Source organism: Bactrocera oleae, chromosome 4, assembly GCF_042242935.1.
Source record: "Bactrocera oleae isolate idBacOlea1 chromosome 4, idBacOlea1, whole genome shotgun sequence".
Classification (NCBI taxonomy): domain Eukaryota; kingdom Metazoa; phylum Arthropoda; class Insecta; order Diptera; family Tephritidae; genus Bactrocera; species Bactrocera oleae.
The window spans coordinates 47553714-47577409 of NC_091538.1; the positions used below are offsets into that span (position 1 = coordinate 47553714).

The following is a 23696-nucleotide window of genomic DNA, read 5'->3' on the forward strand; positions in this document are numbered from 1 at the left end:
TAAATCTAGTTATTTATAAACATATATACTTTACAGGGTCTTCGACGTTTCATTTTGGGTGTTACAAACATCGTGACAAACTTAATAAACCCTGTATAGGGTATAAAAATACCAGATGATAGTACAAAGATAAACAGTAATATCAGGAAACTAGTTTAAAGATATAACAGTAATTATTTTCTGAAGACAAACGAGGTTAAAAAAAATTTTTAGGATTATTTCAAGGATTTACTTTCAAGAACTCTTGAACATTCTTGGACCAACTGTACACGCAAGCTTTCATTATTAGAGATGTAAACATCACCTCTGGCAGCAAAGCATCAACAATAATTTTCACAATGATTACATTTGAAGTGGAATTACTTCGGTAATACTTAATAACTTTGTTGATGCGACTAAAATAGGTTTAATATTAATTTAAGGCTGTTAGACGAGGCATACACGAAACAATTTCCTTTAATTGAAAATACTTTAAGAGTTCATAGGTTAAGTAGGTGCTATCTTCTCTTTGTCCCAAGCTCGTTGAATATAGGTATATATGGCGGTTTTCATGGTGTAGTCTCACACAATTTATCAAAATGTACTCCAAACTTTAGTAATTAAACCGCAATCAATTTTGAAAATCGACTTCTGAAAATGTTACGAGCAAACGGCCAATGACCAATATAGTATACTGAGGAAGGAAAAGAATTATATATCCTGGAGTCAATAACATATCTATCAAAAGTTTACTTTACATTAAACAATGATAAATATACGCAACACTATGGGATGTTCTGATTACCTTTCTACTACCTGCTTTTTTCATTAGGAGTGATAACTTCCGCGTCATAGTCCGGAAATTCAAAGTCTGTGCTGTTTTGAGGAATACTATGAGTTCAAATTCAATCTTCCATTCTTTATTAGACATTAATAAGATCAAGTAACAAAGAAGTGCAGTGAAAGGAGCAGGTAAAAATTCAGAGGGGTTGAGCTCGTACAAAACAAAAGAATTGAGACCTATAGATTTGACAATTATGTGAAGGTGAATTCAAGAAATCAAGTATTATCAAAATCGGTACAATTGTTTTTGAGTTATAATTGATTTGTATGGGAGGAACTACAAAATTTTTTGAGCTATAATTATTAGTGGAAGTGGAAGTGCAAAATATTATTATAACTGGATAAAACAGTGCTCTTAGCCCTGAGTTTATTATCTCCAAAAGTGGGAACTTTAGAATTGATCCTTAACAACATCTCTTGTGTCCATACATTATGTGGGGACAACATAACCTCAATTTTTAATATATATAAATACGCGTTGCAGTTATAAACTCGAATTGTGCCCTTTTATCGTTCATAATACAATTTTATTCCAGAATAAAAATGTGAATTTGCACTCGAGCGCCACCAAAGAGTCGGCTACATTTATTTTTCTTGTTCACTGCTTTGTTGAATGTGGAACAGTGGCAAATGTGAACATCAGTCCCATTATATGAGCGTTTAATTATTTTAATTAAACTTAATTTGCGTGTGTGTCGCCGCACATAGTCCACCGGCACCTTCAACACGCCGACAAGGAAGATAGCGCCACACTTACGATTGTTGGCACCGAAGCAAGGCGAATTACTGCAGCATATTTATTTCATTGCAGTTGTACTTACTTGTCTTACTTTACGTTGGAGAAAATGAAAATGCAAAGATGTGAAAATAAAATCCCATAATCTACACAATCAGCATATTTTCATCTCGAGAGTGCATTCACCTCTTTGCTTGGGAGCGACGCACAATGGTTAAGCGTATGCATGCTTTTGCATATATATATTTTTTTTTTGTTGGTTGGGACAGCAGTAGTACAGCAGCGACGTCGACAGGAGCAATCGGTTTCAGGTTGTTCACACTTCAAAGATTCGGTCGTTGAGAAACGAAAAATTTGTCCTTTGGCTACCCTTGACGGGGTCACAGACGCGCATTTCACTGTTTATGCATACATATATATTATGTTTATGTTATGTTAGCTACGGTACGTCAGACGCATGTCAAAATATTGTTAAATAAGAAACATAAATAATAATAATGGATATTCTAGCGACGGCTCAGACATTGCAAGAACCGCTTATTTATTATTTTTCGAAATATTGAAATTGATTACACCTAAAGCAATGAGATTAATTAATAATGCGCAGAAATTTATGTATATTTATGTTTGTCTAGCTGAACTCCCTCGCCCAATGAAATTAAATTTTTTTCCCACAATTTGAAGAATATTGAAACATTTGTTGCATTAATGTTGGAGAAAACTTTTTCACGAATCCCTGAGTAAATCAAGTGTTCTTTTTTGCACCTTCGTAAGTCTGAAATCCCCAAAGTTCTTTTTTAAAATTATTTTTCTTTAAATAACTTTTAAGTATTTTCAAAGTTTTCAGATTTTTTGAAATGTATTGATGTACATTTTTTCTGGCGCAGAAATTGTTTCCAACCCGTTAGGATTTTTATATATATTATATATATATCATATTAACTCTTTTTGAAGATCATAGGCTCATTTAGTTTTATTACTAACTATATTTTTCTTCCCGCCTGCGAAAATTATACTAAAATCATTGGGTGCAAAGAAATGGAAGGGCTAATTGCATTAATTTTTCACATTGCTTAGGTATACCTGAACACTTATTTTCAAACAAATTTTTAAATATATAAATATAAACATATGCATATGTATATGGAGTAAAGTCAGCTGGACGTTTCAAAATTGTGATTATCAGTTATATGGGAGCTAAGGCAAGTATTCACCTGATTTTAACCATTTTAGGCACAAAGATACACTGTTATTAGAGAAACACGCTTTCTCAATTTCATTACAATAACTAGCAGATTGGCAGATATATCTGGTATAAAGTCAACTAGAAATTTGAATTTCTTTATACTAGGTATATGGGGCTTACGGAAGTATTGACCCAATTCAAACCATTTTTGACACAGGGGTATAAATATTATTATAAAAAGCATCGTCAATTATATGTCTCACAGATTGACCGATATTTACAGCAAAAAGTCAGCCATAGGCTCTGGAGTCAAGATTTTCAGTATATGGGGGCTTGAATAGTTATGATCCGATTTTGACAATTTTCGGACCTGACGAAATATTCGGGCAAATTTTCATTCCGATATATTAATTAGTGTTTGATTTGTATACTGGGAAATGAAAAAAACAGATGGAGTTTAAAAGTGTGTTATATGGGAAGTGGGTGTGGTTATCATCCGATTACATCTATGAAGTCGTTCTCACTTTTTTGCCAAGGAATACTGTGTATTTTCATTAAGATATCTCAATTATTAATTAAATTTTCGTTTGCACGGACGGACAGACGGACATACAAACAGTCACTCGGTATTCAACTCGTCTCATCAGCCTCATCATGTGAACAAAACTATTATATTATACACTGTAGCAATATATTGCAGGAGTATAAAAAGTTAAATAAAAGTTTCAAGTAAATCGGTACTGTAGAACCTAAGAAATCGTGGTATCATTTTGAAAACGACAGTTTCGAAAAAACGCGTTTAAAGTTTCAGTTCCGGGCGAACCAGTTTAGATGCCGGGTCAGCAAAATACCGATATTTCCAAAAATAATTTGAGTTTTGTAAAATATTCTTGTAAACTTATTCTTGAATAGTTAAACTTTGAAAATAATAAAAAATCGATTTTTTTTCTAGACAAGAATACTCCCTTAATTGAACCATAAAACAGGTGGCAACACGCTTTAAAATATTTTTAAATTTAGGTCGTCTTAAATGTATTCAATCTGTTAACAACATTATAATATTTCAATAATATTATCATTACAATTTTTTAAAAATGTGGCAACCTTCTCCAAAAATATTTGTAAGCTTATTTAAACCTATATACCATATTTCAGTAATCTTTTACCTAATATATTTTTTGCAATTGAAATTTTGAAACAATTGGCAACCCTTGGCTTTTTGTTTTGTTTTATTCAGATGTACAAATACATACATATTATGTCGTATATTTGGAAAGTTTTGGGATATATGTGGATATTTCATGATTTCTCATAGGATGCCTTATTTGTCGTGGTCGATTTTTAACAAGAATCCTTGTTGTAGCAAAACATGAATATGTTATATGTTAAGAATTTATAGAACTTTAATAATTGAAGGGACTGTTAGTGGCAGTTCTAGGCGGGAAAAGAATACCGAATTTAATTCCAATTATGTAGCTCGATCAACTTTAGTACATACAAAGGAACCTGGCGAAAAAAGGAGTGGATTTTCTAATATCACCATATGTAGCCACCTATAAAAATCGAACAAAAATACTAAGAGATTATTGTTGACTTAATAGAAGTGCAAACCCACTGGGCACTTTTATTTTTGCCGCGGCACCTTCATCTTAAAAACCAGCTAAAACTTTTAACCGTTATTATCTTCATAAGCATAACCGAATAGAATCAACCTGCGTAAAATTAAGAGAAGTTTTAAGTATGCTTGCAGCAGAATTATTTTGGTGCGAACGCAAAAATCCACCACAAACCATTCCAACCACCTCTTATGAGTTACATACATAATTGTATGGTATACAAGAGTACCAATTTGCCACAGCTGTTGAGTCAAGCGCCCGCATCCACCCAGTGTGTGTATTTTAAGCGAGTTAGAGCACACCTTTGACATTTCCGCGAGGAAATTTCATTGACCTACCACAACCACAACGCAATTACGAACGACAATCAAAAGCGCGTCAAACAATAAAAACGTCGAATGGAGCACGGAGAACGAAAACGAGAACAAAGAGCGCCGCATGGACGGATGGTTGGCTAGCTGGATGTGGATGATTGACGGTGTAGGTGAGTGCGAGGGTGAGCATGGTCATGTCAAACAAAGTCAATGTGTTGTTAAAGTTCCACGACCTCCATCGCAGCAGCAGCAGCGGTAACAGCAAAAACAATGACACACACACATATAGTTACAAACTCACATCGGCCGAGCTGTGCACAGCGGGGGTGATGATTAGTCAACGACCGAAGCCGAAACCGAAAACGAATAGTGTTGAGTGTGGTGGATGAGCGCATTCACGGTGCATGTGTGTGCATATTTATATGAAACCATAAAACATGGGACGCGCAAACAAATTTCACATAACTGGATAAATGCTTGGATACAAGGATAAACGCAGTTTGGGCTGTTCAATAGCCCGTTTTATTTATGCAGGTGCATAAGGCATACACATACATAGACACATGTGTCTGTGTGAGATTAAGTAAATCACGCTTGGCTGAAGTTAACGAGTTTCAAGTAGTTTTCAACAGCCAAATCAACTTGGGACCACTGGCACTAGCGAATACTGTAGGGATGTGATGAACTTAGTCGGTAGATTTAAAAGAGTCTCATAAAATTGCGGCAATATATTCGGCAAGTATTTTTACTTATTTACAATCAAGATTGATTTGTCTGAGTTGGAGTGGATTTAAGTGGGGAAGATTTTAGTATAATATTGGTTGGCGAGTCGTTAGTTTGTAAACACTTATTTTTACAAGTCGCGAATCAAACAAACACCTGGCGGAATTAAATAGATATTGGATAGAAGGAAGGTAACAGATTTTAATGAATTAATGTAGCCCATTAATTAATGAAAGCTCAAACGTAATTAACAGAGCAGTAGAGCATGGACGTTTATGTTGGTCCTGAACATATATTGACCACCAAGTCGAGCACGTTCTGTCATGGAAAAGCTTAACATGGTTTGTGGACAGGACACACTGTTTTATCTTAGAGTCATATAGATATCTCAGAAGGACGAAGGATGTTTTGTTATATCGGGGTTAGAGCTGCTGACTGTCACTGCACAAGACCAGGCAGGCTTGGTCCTTGTTTCGATCAATATTAATAAAATTAATAGCTGGTGCTTTTTGGTAGGCAATAAGAATTCTCCGGGTGTATTAATCTCATATCGAAGCAAAATCCATAAGTCGTTTGGAGTCGGCTTAAAACTTTGAATAAACTTTCCTTGTCAAGATAGCTTACGAATCGACATCTGCTTTATTGTGTCTATTAAACTAGATATTTTAGACTTGAATAGATGGCTCCAGCAGTTAGTGGTGATCGATTTTGATATATCCAAAACGTGATAAACTTAACCTAGACATTTAAAAAAGAAACTGCGTTTCCACATTAATGACTTTGTTTATGTGTCATAAACTTTTGATTGTGCGAATATGTTCGATTTTTCTTTTGTCAAATAATCGTCATTTCTTCTTTCAGTTAAATAAATGGGCTGAAGCACACTGGGAACTCCAAAAAGCTTACGGTGAAACAACGTGACGTGATTGATTTCGTGGAAAGGCCAAAAAACCTTCGAAGACAGTGAATTGGAGACGTTGCTCGATGTGGATCCGTGCCAAACGCAAGAAGAGCTTGCTTCAGGATTGGAAGTTACTCGCCATGCCATTTCAAAGCGACTACATGCAAAAAAGTTATTCTACTGCATGACAATGTTCGGCCTCACGTTGCCAAAGTTGTGACTAGCGATGGGTAATACCTCGAATAATTTAATCTAAGATTTAAAGCAGACGTGAGGATAATGAAGCTTTTCTGGGCGCCTTCATAAGAAACAGCCTTTAAGAATCTAAGGCACTTTAAGAAGATACAATCACAAATAGCTGAGCTGATAGGCAGCGATATTTCGAAGTTGGTAGCAGGTTTCCTTAAGGTTCTTTGTTGGCAGTAAATGAAGATTTTCTCTACAAGTTTTTAAGTTGCCCTTTACAGTTGCGTGCAACAAGTGCTTTAAATCTTAATTAAAATGAAATTTAATCTCATTACATTATTACCAAAGAAACCCCCCACTAGCGCTGCAAACGATTATAGCGCTCTTTGGGTTCGCAGCAGTCGATATTCAAGCTTACTTCATGCAACTCTGTAGGCAATGGAGGAAAGTAGTCTCTTTATTCTGCTTAATGCAACACAGTAAGTAAAGAATAAATTTCTGCGCTTCTTCCTTTCATTAATTTTACCCAGTCTCCTTTGAAAGGTTCTGGTTGTACCTTTGTTGTCTGCGTGAAGATGTCGGTTGGTAAGGCTTTTTATCTTCTTTTTTTTTTTTGTTTTATTTTTCATCTCCTTCTTTTTTACTTTTTATCTTTTTTTATATTTTTCCTTTTTTCTTTTGTCGGACTTTATGGGTTTCGCTTTTAAATGCAGTCTAACTGGCGGCAGAAAAACAATAAAACAAACGGTTTTACAGCACAGTTCCTCTTCCGTCTCATATTCTCTCTCTCTGAGCATGGCGACCACCATCGATTCAACGCTGATGAGTACATTTAATTTTACGATTTGTGCAAATAGGCAACCCTACACCCAAACATGTCGACACTTTCCAATAAAGGGATGCATGCAATGTGTGTCGAGATGGAGAGAAAGAGAGAGTGTGGGGGTACGGCAAGCTGTGCTGAGTGTCTGTGGCAACTTGTTTGTTGTTTCAATTTGTTGCTGTTACTTTAAATCGATAAACATTAAAGCTGCTGCCAGACAGCATATTCGACCACTTCGAGCCACAGATGACTCAGAGCTTAGTAGGTATGGCTGTGTGCATTCTTTCTTCATTGGTTCTTTGCTTTCCATGGCGCTTCTTTTACTGCATTTTCTTTGTTCGCTGAACGACAGTGAAATTATTGGCAATTCATTGCAGACAGCAAAAGAAGACGCAGCACAATGAAACCAAAACCAAAACTTAAATCGAGACCAGTAGAAATGAAAACTAAACGGTAAAACAAATAAGAAGTGTTAAAAAATAATAACTCTCCTCTGCTTCTTCAAACATTGCTGGCAAGGATTAGCACAAAAGAGTATTCTACAGTTATTAATGTGTAAGTGTGTGTGTGTGGGTAAATGAAGACTGTAAAATGATTCATGCTTGGCGTCGCAAGCCAAAGCTCAGCACAAAGTCGCCGCCATTGTGGAGAGTGCTTTGTTGTTGCAGTGGAGTAGACCAACCGCGGTCGCCGGCTTTCGTTTCTTTGTGTCTGGTACTTTTCGCTGCAACAAATTTCCCCACCGTCTTTTCCAAGAGCTTTAAAATTTAATGGTTCTCAAACATTTGTAAGTGCAGACGGAAGGCATTTTAGTCTAATGGAACGAGAATGTTTGTTTGCGTGGCAATTTTCTCAACGCAAAATGTTGAGTGATCACGCAAATTGCAAATTTAGTTGAAAATTTCAGAAATATTGCTTTTTCAAATGCGATTGTGGGAGTTCAAAGACCTTTGTTAAGTTAGGTTGGAAAGGCAGACGCAGAAATAGCAAAAAGGTACTCGGCGGGTGTTGAGTTCGTGACTAGTATCAGGCAAGTTTTGAAATTCTCAAGTCCCACAACCATTTGTAGCATCCACCACTTGATGAAAACCAGCAAAATGTTCCCACAAAAATAAAGGAAGACGCTCAACAGGCAAACGCTAAGTAAAGCTTTGACAATTGGGAACTAAAAAATTACCCTGATGGACCCGTATATGATCTACAAGACGAATTAATAATCGAAAGCACCGAAGCTATAATACCCTTCACAAATACAAAGGTTCCTTACAAGAACTTCATTCCGATCGTTTAGTTTGTATGGCAGCTACATGCTTTAGTGATCTGATCTATACAATTTCTTCGGAGAATACATTGTTGCCTTAAATAATAAATCGTGCCTAATTTCGTCAAGATATCTCGTCAAATTAAAGAGTTTTCCATACAAGTACTTGATTCCGATTGTTCAGTTTACATGGCAGCTATATGCTATAGTGGTCCGATATGGGCCGTTCCGACAAATGAGCAGCTTCTTAGTGAGGAAAGCACAGGTACAAAATTGATAGCTGAGAAGTCTTGATGCAGGTGCTACCTAGAAATTCAAATTACAGAGTGATATAGGAGGTCACTGTAGCCAAGTGGCTTGAGCATCAAGCTGCGGGTTTGAGCAGCCTTTTATAAAGGTGACTCTTTGAAGGATTTTAAAATTTGTGTTAAATAACGGCTCCTATATAACGGCATATTCAAATCCAATAATGTATCCGATAACTATAATAAGAATAACACCAGAACGACAAATTCAACTACAGCAGGATTCAAACAGCGGAAATATTGTATGTGGATGAGCATACTACTTTAGTTTAATTCCAAAGTAGATGAAACCGGTCCAGACCTTCCCTAGCGCTATATACCTAATATTACGATTTTTGTGTTTTCTGTTGACTTTATATCGAATATATCGATGTTTGTAACGCCCAAAAGGAAACTTCGGAGATCTTATATATATTTTATCATGTAACTGCCATACAAACTGACCGATTTAACTCAAGTCCTTGTATAGAAAACTTTTTAACTTGACGTGATATTTTCCCAAAATTTGGCACGAATTTTGTCCAAGTCAACGGCACAATGAACAGAAAGAAATTTTTCAGATCGAACTACGATAACACATAGCTGCTATGCAAACTGATCGATCAGAGTTAACCCTTTGCACTCGATGATTACAGAGTGTAATACTAATCAAAGTTTGTTGTTTTCGGCATCTAAATGAATAAACTAATGAAATTTGATTACTTGTATACGCTTGTTTGTTGATAAATGTTTTTTTTTTTTAAAGTACCTGTAAAATGTTGACCCAATCCAGCCAAAATCGTCTCGAATTGTTGATTCGCGCAAGCGGAAAAGGCCTCGAGTGCAAAGGGTTTAGTCTTTGTGTTGAAACTTTTTACATTTGACGAGATATCTTCATTAAATTTGGCATTATATATTAACGTGTTTTCTTGTTTTTTGTTTCATCCAAGGCCATAATCACTGCAGCAGTTGAGGGCCTTTTTTATCGCCGTCGGAGATCACGTGGAACTTGAAAAATACTAAATTTTTTTCTGTCTACTCATAAAATATGGGTTGTCACACTAGGTTAGCCCCTTAAATTAAAGTATGCTCATGAAAACATTTGCAATGCATTTTTTTAAATAACTTTCACTGTGGCCGATATATTCGGCATAAAATCAATATAATAAGAAACAGTGATGTACTGTACCGATTTTATACAATTCTATACCAGACCACATTATCGCCTGAAAAAATTTCCACTTAATTAGCTAAAATTTTCTCGAAAATTTACCGATATTTGCCAATGATTTCCTTATTCCAATACTGTTTAATTCCCTCCCTTATATAACAAAAGTACGGTTCAGCCCGTATCTAAAGCTTTCTTAAATGATCACTTTCACATATTGCCGTAATCTTCTCATTACGCAACTAATCGCTTTTAATTTTTAATTCACATGGCTCAAATATGTAACAATAATTACACTTTTTCGCCGAACAATGACAGGTTATTAAAGCTCTTCGATCAAATTAGCTCGATAAGCAAGAAAAAATCAACATGTATATGTATATGTATGGAAATGTGTTATGCAAATACACATAATGGCTGAGTATTTAATTACAAGCGACACAATGAATTATGCAGATATTGCTTTTTCACTTAATAAGAAATGCTGCCTCTCTTTACTTATAAGTATTTATGAATACCTTTATGAATTATGTATGGATGGATATATTTATGAACGTATATATGGATATGTGGATGTATGTGAAGGTGTGCGCTGCGCTTTCAATCCACTATTAAATCGCATAATTAGCGTGTATTATGGGCATACTCGTTGCTATTTTTGCATGTGATATGCGGCTAATACTACGATATATACATATTGACAACTGTTTATACCAACATATATATGTATGAAAGTACATATATAAAATCCGAGCCAAGTGAAAACTTTAACAGAAACTGACCTTGTAAGCGAACATGAGAATGCGAGCAAGAAAAAAATTAAAAAAATTGCACAAGCAAATGCATTATCATACATGTATGTACATATGTAAATATGTATGTAAACATGTACATATGTATGTCTACGAAAATAGAAGGCATCCCGCGCTTATAATCGAGTGGTATGTCATGAGAACAAGTTTGTTGAAATATTTCACAGCAATACAGAGGGCTGTAGGCCAGTAGATTTGCAGATATTTAGTATACATATAGTATATGTATAAGTTTGCAGTATATGCATGCATATGTATGTATGTATGTGTGTTTGTAGTGCAACTAGTAGCTGCTTGTCACTCATTTGCGTAAACCTGCGCCGCATGTAATTATTATTTAATAAACGGAAAGCTAGCAACCACCTACATACACACATGTATATAAACATACACACATACAAAAACATATGTATATACCCCACCATAGCAACACAAATAATGCCGCTCATTAATATGCATTTGCGTCGCCTAGGCGCAGTAATGGGAAGCAGCTGAAAGAATGCAATAATGCATTGTATTTGTAATGCTTGACGACAGCAAAACGTTCAATGATGACGGAAAGTGATAAAACCTGACGTTATAGATTATGGCTGAAATAGTTGTTAATCTATTTTTCGTAGTGTTGTTGTAATTTTAATAACTAACACGGTACAAAGTCCTTTCCGTTGAGCAAATGGTTCAAAATCGCTCGGCAAAGGGGAGAAGCAGCAAACACATTTCAAGCGTCAGGGTAGACACATGACTATGTTGTTGTATTATCTATACATCATATCTAAAGTAAGGTAGACGTTTCGTCCATCAGTTGCAACGTGATCGTGCTATAAACCGAGTGGAATCAAGTATAATGATCAATACTTGCTAGACAGTGATTGGGGATGACGATAAGAAGGCTCAGCATTCTGTACTAATGGAATGAAGCAACAAAAGTGTGAAAAAATATCTCACTTAGGTGCGATTTATATCATAATATTTTTCCAGAGCGGTGAACTATAATATATATAGATAAACTCTGTTTCAGCATTACGAACCTTTACAAATCTGGTAGTTAAATTGAATTGTTATTTCAGATTACTTTGCTTACCCCATTCCTTAAAGAGCTATGACATCAACCTTAGCCTTAGCGCAGACCAGCACCTGCGTTCTCTGACAGATATTATCCTCAATAGGAGATTAGATCTTTAAACTATATGCCTTCAAATATCGTTGTTGATGTTTTTATATATACTTTTTATAGACTGTTGAATATTTTGGTCATCTTCTGGGAGATCCAAAAACTATAATTTTTCCGAAGTCAAAAATGTCTAATAAGAATCCATTATTTTTGCACTAAATTAAAGGTTTTATTTAGCATGGTTACAATTATCTGATTTAGGAGAAATATGCACCGTTTTGTTCGATAACGTGTTAGCATTTTGAAGGGAATTTCATTATGCGACTCTTATACGAACCCTTGACCCTATTAGCAAAAAACTAGGACAGTCGATCTTCACAAGCTTCTCTTGAGGCGAATTTTTTACCAGCAAAATCATTTGCCATAGACAGAAACAAGTAGTAATCACTTAAACCGAGGTCCAAACTATATGGTGGATGCATAAAAATATCAACCAAGCTCCCGGAGCTTCTTGCGAGTCACTTTCGATATCTGTGACCTGATGTTGTTCTGATGGAATATAATTCGACTCTTATTGGCCAAAGTTGTTTACTTTTAGAGCGATTGCTTCCTTCAAACGGTCCAATTATTGACAACAAAGCCCCGAATTAAGAGTTCGGTCATAAGGGAGCAGTTCATAGTAGATGATTCCCTGCCAATTCCACCAAACACACAGCAAACCCTCCCTGTCAGTCAATCCTGGCTTGGCCACAGTTTGTGACGGCTCACCGCGATTCGGCCACGACAGTTTTCGTTTGACGTTGTCATAAGTAACGCACTTTTCATCATCATTCACTATTTCCTTCAAAAATGGATCAAAATAGTTGCGATTCCGCAGAAAGTCGCTACATGAGGTTTTTTGCATAAAGACCACTGATATTTTCAGCTACCTGACTTTTGATTCCGTCTTTATCGCAGAAAAAATTTAAAATATTATGGCGTTTTTTCTCTTTGCTGGTGTTCATTTTGAACACGTGCTCAAAAAATACTAAGTCCAGCAATCACAAAAATGTCGGAGAGTTTTTTAAGAACAAAATCTTACCTTTCTAACTTTCTATTTATTGGAAAAATAATCGATTTCATTTTACTAGATCTTTTCTATGAGTGGGTATCACTACAATTAAGGCATATGTTTTGTAGTTAGACTTAACCTCAAAACACACTTTATAATTGAACAATGGATTGGTATAAAAAATGTATAACCCTGTTTGGATTGCTAAGTAGCAAGCAAGGTAATCGTTAAAAGCGTGTCGATCGGAGTTGCGCTCCCTGCTTATGTTGAATAGAAAATGATATAATGCCCGAAGCAAGCAGGAAATGCATGAAGCTGGGTAAACGAAGAAATACATTTCTTAAGCAGGATGGCAAATAAAGAATGTCTTAAAAATTCAGTAGTAGTTCCGGATCTTAGAAATATAAAAAAGTTATTTAAAATTAAAACCACACTCTTTGATATTATCTTCTTTGTATTCTAAGTTTTTGCTAATATTTATAATAATAAACAAACAAAAAACATAAAAAACGTGAGGTGTCAAATATTCAAAAATTTCAAATGAAACGGCTACTTCGAATATGAAAAAACGTGAGAGCAACCAATAATTGCCAAAAGTAGATAAAAAAAACTGAGTAATATATACAAACAAATATAATTATAATTTATAATCCCCACAACTGACATAAGCGCATCCTTAGTTTTAAAATATAATAGCAAACCCTTATATTTCTAATAAAGCTAAGTTCTTGGCTATAACATTAAACTTATGAGTTTTATTTCTTCTTGAAAACCGGATGTCCAATTATAACGAACGCTTTTAGATGTGCCATTTTCTATAGTTTTGTAAATTGGCATAGATTTGAAATAAAAAATATTTTAATTCCTTTTAAATCCTTTTAGCAAATCCACGAAAGCGATCGACGTTGTTGAAGGATTGGTTTTAGCATGAAAAGTATCGTTTTGGAACTGAGAGTTGACCTGTTGTGGAAATATTTTATAATCGAAATTTATTTTAATTTCAAGATTCTTTATAGGCTATATAGATTATTGAATCCAATAGGTGGCGCCATTGTCACTATATTTTATTTAAACGGAATTTTCAATATATTTGATTCAATATCTAACACCACATGGAATATAGACCGTTTACTTTGCCTATAGATCGCGCCATAATCAAGTTATAATTTTTATCAAACAAAACTTGTTTAGATACATTTGGCATATAAAAATACATACACTGTCGTACTACATATCTACTAATAGTAAATATATAAGTATATAAAACCTGATGCGCTAGACACTGACGTAATAGAAAGAAACATTTTATTTCCATATTTATTTTCATTAAAATAAATAAATTTCATTTGCCAAAAAATAATTATAACGAAATTTCTTTGCCACTTACTTGTGCACATCTGCATAAAGACACCACGTCCAAATAGGAGAAAATACGTAAAAGAATTTCCTTTGGCAGTTGTTTTATAGGTTCGTCATCCGCATCCGAGGAGCTGAGGAATGTCTGCTGCAAGTAAAAACAAAAATAAATAAATAAATAAATACGGTATAAAATTGCTAAAAACATATTACAAATCATTAAAATGAGCAAAATTTGCACATAAATGAGTTAATGTGTGTGTAATTTTTTTGATGCAATAAGTACTGTTATTCAAAAATACCTAATTGCATGTGATGAAGTGCACAAGTCTGCTGGGGATGCATCATTTCGCAGATTTTCAAAACACAAATTATTAAACGCTGTTTATTATTACACATAGACAGACAGAATTATATTAATAGACTAATAAATTTACAAGAATATTAATTCTTGACAAAATTATGAGGAAGTTAAATTTTGGCAAAGTTTTCTGGGTAAGGTTTTTTGGTAGCAAAGGGCGAAAAGTATATAGAAATTTTGTGAACATAATAACCTAATTCAAAAATAAATTAAAAAATAAAAATAAATATAGATAATTAAAATACATATAAGTAATAAAGATAAAGTAATAGATACATTTATAATTGAAATAATTTAAAAATATTGTAAAAGAAAAGTATTATAATAATTGAATATTTAAAAATAAATAACAGTATTCTACCAAAAAATGGGTAACCAACTGAAATCGCTTTTTAAAGTCGTAGATAATGATTTTTTTCATACTAGATCGCCATTCTGTATATTACCTTTATATAGTTTTAATAATTTTAACTTCGATTGCACCGAAGCTATCCTTCACAGATGCACTTTTTATAGCATAAAAGGGTAAAAGAGATATTTATCTTGCTTTTGATCGGTCAGTTAGATGCGTTAGATAATAATCTAAGCCAAATTTCGTGGTACCTTGTCAAGTAATCAAAAAAAATTTATATATCGGCAATGTCATCATTCTGTCTTTTATAACACTGAGTATTTAATTTTTTAGGCTAAATTAACAATTCGTCTCACAGATTTAGAAAATTATTTACAACTCCTTTCACACTGGACATATGGTGATTACCTCAAATCTCGGACCAAGTTCACTAGGTTTAATTATGCAAAGTTTGACTTTCAATGGGGAATGTATATTACTTCATTTGTCAGTTATAAGTGGATATAATTAATTTTAAAAATTTAGATTTTATCTCTGCAAATACAAATCACTGATACATCAATGTAGTAGTCCTAATTTTAGTTTCGTCGATTCTGTTCCGATAGTTTTGATGTCAAAGTGGGGTATTCACACCCTGGGAGGCCAATTATCAAAAATATCGATAAAGTAAAGGAAATCGTCGAGTCCGACCGTTATGTAAGCACTGTTTCGATTTCCCAGGAGCTAAACAACGCACAAAACACGCACAAAAAACCTTTAGTGCCATATTAATAAGGCTGGATACAAAAAGAAGCTTGATGCCACATGAGTGGTCGAATTGCGGTGAGCCAAGCCAGGATTAACGGTCAGAAAGGTTTTGTTAAGCGTTTGGTGGGATTGACAGAAAGCCAACTACTTTGAGCGGATCCGCTATGTCCAAACTTTTATCAGGATCTGTATTGTCAACAATTGAACTGTCTGAATGAAGCAATAGCCCGCAAGCGGCCAGCCTTTTCCAATGGGAGAGGAATTGTGTTTTACTTAGGCCACACACATCGATAGTTACTAGCCAGAAGCTCCGGGAGCTTGGTTAGTTGTTTCTTATGCATCCACCTTGTAGTTTGAACTTGGCTTAAAGTGATTACTACCTGTTCTTGTTTACGGCCAATGATTTTCCGGTGAAAATTGGTCTGAAGTCGTCTTGTGTAAATTGATTGTATTTTTTTCTTATATCTGTTAGATGGAGTCAAAACCTTTTATGACCTAATTACTATATGTTCATTTTAGTAAATGACATTTATTAAATTGGCTTAGTAGAATTATTAAGCAAAACCCTTATTATTCAAGGTCAGATTTATATTCGCACCATATACATATATACGTACATTTAATTTTGGTATTCCATATTCTAAAAGCTTATATATATTGCTCAATTGAAACACTTCTTCCAAGATATTCAAAAAAAGAGAAGAACCTTTCACATATTATTGTTAATTTGACTACTTCCTCTGCCATAACACGTTTAAGAAAGCCATAAAATCACATGTTGAATATTACATTATCGAAAATAGGTTGGATAAGAACACGGGAAAATGGAATAATAGAATAAAATAAATAAATACAAAAGAAAATACTGTTGACATATAATTGTTGAAGCCAAGACCAACCAAAACAAACGAGTCGGCTAGAATTAATAAATAAAATACTGCCCTAGGGCAGGGAAAAGACACACAACATTGGATAAAGTAGAACGAAAGAAAACAAAAAGAAACACAAAAACAAAAAAATCTAGAAAAAAAAACAAGCTTAAGTAAAGGACTGAAGGTCACTGGGGGAAAAAGAAACAAAAATTTTTATTACATGCTACTATATACAATATATTTATATGTACATATATGTATAGGCCTTTTATAAGCTTATATATGTGTGTATGTGTGTAAGGCGAAAAAGTGGAGAAACCAAATGACTTGCCTAACAACAAACACCTCTTTAGCAATGACCTTGAACAGAATGCTACCATTGCGCACACCAACTACAGGCAATAATAGGGGGAAAACAACAACAGTAATAAAAATTAAATTACTCGTTACCGATAGGCGGCCAAGTGTGTGAGTATCGATTAATTCTAATTTGTCATTGCATTGGGGATTTACTGGCACTCGCCACAAGGCAAAATTCACCAAATTACTTACACACCCATACACACGCAGCTAAAGAAGCGGATGAATTTACAGCAAAGTATATGTACGTAAGTAAAATATATTGCGCGGTCATAACACTACCGAACACCATGATAAGCTGTAAAATACAAGGGTAATTAAATTTGCAAAACTAAAAAGCAAAACAGAAATGAAAAAATAAAAAAATAAAAAATACGTTTAATTTTCTTTTAGGAGTGTGCTACTGTTTGTATGTCAACAAAAAATAAAAACAACAACAGTAAAAACGTTTTTCCAATTACGTCCAAAGTGAGTGAAGATAAATAAAAATTAATTTACTGCTGAGATTATCAGCCATGAATATAGATTCACAGCTTAATGAAATATAATAAAAATATAAAAACAAGATAAAAACGTTAACTTCGATTGCATCGAAGACAGAATACCCTTCACAAGTAAAAGAGTTTCCATACGATTGTATGACAGTTATATCATATAGTAGTCCGATCCGGAAATCTGCTGCGGATATTGTAGGATTGCCTTGGGCAATATCTTTGTAGAATTTAGTGAAGATTTATTGTCAAATAAAAAAGTCTTTTATACCCGAACTCAATTTTTAACGTTCGGTTGTAAGACTATATTCTATATTTGTCCGATCTGGAAAATTTCTTCGAATATTGTGATGTTGCCTTAGACAAAAATACATGCCAAATTTCGTGAAGATATATTGTCACAAAAAACGTTTTCCAAGTGACAAGAACTTGCTTTTGATCGGTCACTTTGTATGTCACCTATAAGCCTATGTGCCGAATTTCAGAGCGATATCTCAAAAATTGAGAGACTAGTTCGTGTAGATACAGACAGACAGACCAACATGGCTAAATTGACTCAGCTCGTCACGCTGATCAGTTATATACTATATCGACGTTTCCTTCTGAGTGTTACAAACATAGTGGCAAACTTAATAAACCCTGTACAGAATATAATAAAAAATAAATACGAAAACAAATTTAGGACAACAGCAATCAAGACAAACAATATTATACAGTACAACCCGCTTAAATGCCTAAGTAAAAATCACTGCTTTTTGAGGTACTTAAAAGAGTTCGCTTAAGTCCTTCGATGCGAGTATTAAGCCCAAAAATGTTGGTTATTTAAGCGGGTTTTACTGTATAATAATACTAATAAAACATGCTAAAGTTAACAAAGTAAAAACAATTAAGTGAACCAGGCAATATCATTGTTTATTTGTGCCGGTCTAATGAAGTAGATAAGCATGGAATTTTTGAATTTGGCAGAAAACGTGCATATATTAAATGTGTATATACAGGTAGGAAAATATTAATAACTTCCCTGCATGGTTCGAGTTTATAACCGAAATTATAATTCCAACTAATTTGATTTTGAGTGTCATTAAACTTTGGTTACTAAATTAGAATTTGTTTGGGATAAAAATAAATGTACGCGGTGAGGATCGGCGAGGAAGGTTAATTAAAAACATACATAATACGTGAACATTGGCGAGTGATTGTGCCGAAAACAAAAAATGTGTATCTTTGACTTAGACAATAACGTAAACTGCTACAGCAAATGCATTACTATAGATGTTGAAGACAAAATTTGTATACAAAAAGCTCTTCTTTCATTGCAGGCCAAGACACTTTTTCCCTTAAATATTACTTCTGCAAGTTATACAAGTATACCGTTGCAAACGACAATAAACTCAATAATCGGAACTTGAAAGGGCGTGATTATGAGTAAAAGTAAAATAAGACCATAGGAGAACGTTCAGAGCTGGAGGGCGTATTTAAAATTTAAAATATATAATTAATTTTGTTAAATCATCTAACCACAAATTTCAAAATATTTGGTATTTCTATTTAAGCAAAATTATATATTTGTCTGCTGTATTTACCAGTTCATTGCACTTAGAATAGACCATTAAACGAGAATATGATTGCAAAAGTAGAAAAGTAAATAATACTCGTATAGAGCAGCTGCAAGTGTAAAACTGACTGTTGATATAAGGAGAATAAGTAAAGGAAGAAGAACAAAATAAAAGTACCTCAATTGCAAATTGATTTCGAATTTTTTCCTATCTTTAGAATATGCACGTGATAACGCGGTGAGAATGACGAAAATTTGCGCTTACTACGCAGTGCTGATATGAAACTTTATTGATCATTTTTCTTCTTTTCTTTATTTTTTTGTTTTGCAACACGATTATTGCGGTCAAGGAAGTTTAACAGCAAATCTGCATGCAAACATTTGCACACAAACACACATATGCTGCTTGAAAAAAAATCGTATTTCGAGGTGTGCGTTTTTCTTTGTTTACAACGATTTCATTTCGCAAATATTTGCAATTTCACTTCACTTTGACTCTTGGCCGTGCAAAACAAAGAAAAGAGCGCTTGGAATGAAGTGCAAGGTGGCAACAGCGCTGAGAGAAAAATGGTGCGTGTACTTGCTTTGTCTGCTAAGTTTTTTCCGTTTTTGGTATGCCGTCGGATTTTGAAGTACTTACTGTTTTTGTAAATATATACGAGCAATTTCTTGCCATTAGTATTTTCTTTGTGCTCGCGTCAGTCTGCAAATTCATTAAAACACTCCTAACATTAAAAGCAGTTTTCGTATGTGGATAACTTATAAAAGTGGCTTGTTGGTCACTTTCTCTCTCTCTCTCTCTGCCTTTCTCTATTACCACTTTATCGAGCAGTGTTCTCTCGGAAGCTTTAACTAATATATCGAGTTCAATTCGAGCTCATATTCTCTCTCTTTTTATTTTTTAATACAACTTATTTCATTTATGAGTGTTGTTTGTTCGATTCGCTGAGTTTTCTCACAAATATTGAAAGATATAAACATCTTTTATAGTATATGTAATTCACCAAACAATAATAACACTAGTTTACAGTCATTTTACGACTGTGATGTTTGTGGCTAATTTTGTTTGGTTAAAACCGAAAATGATAGTAAAACTGTCCTAACACGTAGAATTGTTTGTGTTGTAGTCAAGGGATGTACCATAGAAGTCAAACCACCGCCATTTACTAAAATGACAAAAATAGCTGTACGTGATGGAACATTTAATTAGAACACCTCAAATACCCCCACAAACCTCTTAGCACATCAGCAATTTTACCTTCAGATTTGCTGAGTAGTGTAATTTTTTCATTCAAAAATGTCGAACTTTGTGCCTGAAACAGTGTTTCTGCGGGGTGTTCTTTTTCATTACTTTAATATGAAGTTGAAGAATATAGAAAAGCTCAGCCGAAAAACGATTGAAGATGAGGAACTGCAAGCATTAGTCGATGAAGATTGTTTGCCAAACACAAGAAAAGCTCGCAAAAGCTTTTGGAGTCACTCAAAACGTTTAAAAGCAAATAATTTTAGTGACATATGAACTGAACTGCGTGAACGTTACAAAAAAGAAGTTGCATTGGATTGTGACTGAGTCAAGTCAACGGCATAGCCGAAACCCCATGACGCCAAAGTAATGCTCTGTATTTAGTGGGATCAGAAGCGCCTGCTATATTATGAATGAGCATCTATAATTGAGTAAAACTATTAATGCGAAACGCTACCGAAAACAACTCATCAAATTGAAGCGATCGATAGCCGTAAAACGCCCGGAATTTGCGACTAGACACTATAATTTTCTATCATGACAATGCTTGGCCTCATGTTGATAGAGCAGTTAAAAGCAAGACCGGACCAAAGCAATGTCAAACCAACGAGGGGATTTCTAACTCTATAGGGTTGCCCTCTGTATCATGAAAATACAAATATATTATTGGAATTCTAGGAGAATAAAATTATAAAATAACAAAAAAATTAGAAAAAAAACCGTTACGATTGGTTAATACTCACATCTCAAAATATCGCAAGGTGCACTTAGTAAATTCTTCTCGTCAACAAAAAAAATTAACCACTAATAAAGTAAAAAAAATTGTAATAAAAAATAAGAAAAAACGTTAACTTCGGTTACACCGGAGCTATAATACCCTTCAAATATACAACGGCTCCTTACAAGAACTTGATTCCGATCGTTCAATTTGTATGGCAGCTATATGATATAGTGTTCTGATCTGAACAATTTCTGGCGAGAATACATAGTTGCCTTAAATAATAACTAGTGCCTAATTTCGACAAGATATCTCGTCAAATAAAAAAGTTTTCCATGCAAGCACTTTACTCCGATCGTTCAGTTAATATGACAGCTATATGCTATAGTCATCCGATCTATACGATTTCTTCGGAGATTGGACTATTGCCTTAAATAATAATCCATGCCAAATTTCGTGAAGATACCTCGTCAAATTAAAGATTTTTCCATACAAGCACTGCATTCCGATTGTTCAGTTTGTATAGCAGATATATGCTATAGGGTTCCGATATCGGCCGTTCCGACAAATGAGCAGCTTCTTAGTGAGAAAAGGATAGGTGCAAAATTACAGATCGATAGCTTAAAAACTGAGGGACTAGTTTGTATATATACATACAGACATACATGACAGACGGACGGACGGGCATGGCTACATCAACTCAGTTCATCATGCTGATCACCAATGTATATATTTTAAAAGGTCTCCGACGTTTACTTCTGGGTGTTACAAATTTGGTGGCAAACTTAATGTGCCCTGATCAGGGTATAAAACCATGAGGTAGTGCTTACAGTTATCTGCATGCAACAAATTCGAAATCAAAGCGAACTAACACAAATATAATGGCAAACCAATTAATCGTTACTGGTGTCTGCTTGTCTGTAGGAAATCGCCATGGTGCCCCATGGTGACTAACAAACACTGCCCATGGATTTACTGTTGCCACAAATGGGCGCAACGCCAACAGAGTATGTGAAACAGGGGCTCACTTCCTACCACTTGTTAACCCAACCCTCAAAAATGCACATAAATAAGGCAGTTAAAATATATAATGTTTAAATTTGTTGTGTCTAAATGCCAGAATGTGTTTGCTTCCTCCTGACCGCTGACGCCAGCAAAGTTGTCACACATCCCTTGTTTCCTTTACATCGTCTACTTCTGGGGTGCAATGGAATGTGAAAGGTTGGCGCTTTTAAGGGTTAAGGCTAAGTTTGGTTGAGGCAAACAATATTTTTTATTTGTCATAATTTTGGTTTGCCCACCCCTTACGGAAATTGCAGCGCTTTTTTATCCATGCAAGTGTAAAAGTCTTTCTAATTCTCTGTTTGTTCACCCACATATTGATTTACAATTAAAGTCATTAACTTATTGTAGTCGCGTGCTTTGTGTTATTCACTTCATTTTTATCGCATTTTATTTGCCTGCTGCTTTTTACACATTTTACACACGCAAATTGTTGTTGTTGCAGCGGCACACGTACTAAGCGCCTGCCCGTATACTATGTATGTGTGTGTGTGTGTATTTATCTGTTATTTATGCAAAATAACCGCAATTTACGAGCGCTTATTGATTTATAGCACATTCACCGTTATTGCTGGCGAACCACAGTGCGCTGCAAGGCAACAACAGGTTTTACACACGCCCCTTCGTATTCAGCGCTCGTGGGAATGGTTTGAGGGGTCGCCATAGGCAGTTAAAGCAAAGCTGCTGCCGCGCCCGCTGACTCGTTTCACCTTAGTCATTTGTATGGTAATTCATTTAATTATAATTGTATGCACAATCGGGTCGTTACTAACTCTTTAAGGAAGTAATTTACTGGATTTTAGTTAAAGCCTAGAGTTGTTAAAAAAGTACAAAAAAATGGACATTAATTGTTTGACTTGTTGGCACTTAAGTTAAGGTAGTGTGACATTAATTGTGGCTAACTGTTAGTTCACTGATAATTTATAGATATCAAAATGGCCTATGAAAAGATGTTGGCTAATATCAATTGCGGAGTACAATGTCATTAAGAGCTCTAATTACCGGCGTATAGAGCCATTGCAACTAAACAGAGATAGTTTTACACAAATAAATACTAAAGAAGCAAAATAGGTATTTATGTATAAAGATTAATCTATTTCAATCACAATTATGGTTTTAAGCGAGTGACCAAAGAACACTCAACTCGGGCAAAATTTTCGTTAAAGTATTAGCAACACTGGAAATATTCCATCTATTAATCTCTTTTATTTGTTACTGGAGTTTTGAGAGGTGTAAGATTAAATCTTATCATATTTCTTATGACAGTCAGAACTACTTAACCAGAAGGGTCTCAAACTTGTATTCAGCCAAGAACTGTCAAATTGGCAACATTCCTCAAAAGTATTGCGGGAATATTTTGCGATGCTAATTTAATAGGACTACATTCAAAATTATTTTGTCTATCTTACTCCGAGTTAACATTGAATTCAACTTTTCAAAATTTACGAGACCATAATACTTTGAACGTCATTTCCATCTTTTAACTCTTACAAGCATTCCTACAAGAGCTTCTAAAGTTCATTTTTATTTCGGTTCTGGGAAATTATACTTTCCAAATTTTCAAAATATTTAATTTTTGTAGTTT

The 23696-nt window shown here is 34.5% G+C and overlaps 1 protein-coding gene across 1 annotated transcript in view; it reads right to left on the bottom strand.

Moving 5' to 3' along the window:
- Nucleotides 1–23696, bottom strand: part of LOC106616444 (F-box/LRR-repeat protein 20) — a 99147-nt gene that overhangs the window by 36817 nt on the left and 38634 nt on the right. Inside the window, exon 3 of the mRNA XM_070109283.1 lies at nucleotides 14382–14498. Coding sequence (XP_069965384.1) covers nucleotides 14382–14498 — 117 coding nt within the window. The remainder of the gene's footprint in view (nucleotides 1–14381; nucleotides 14499–23696) is intronic.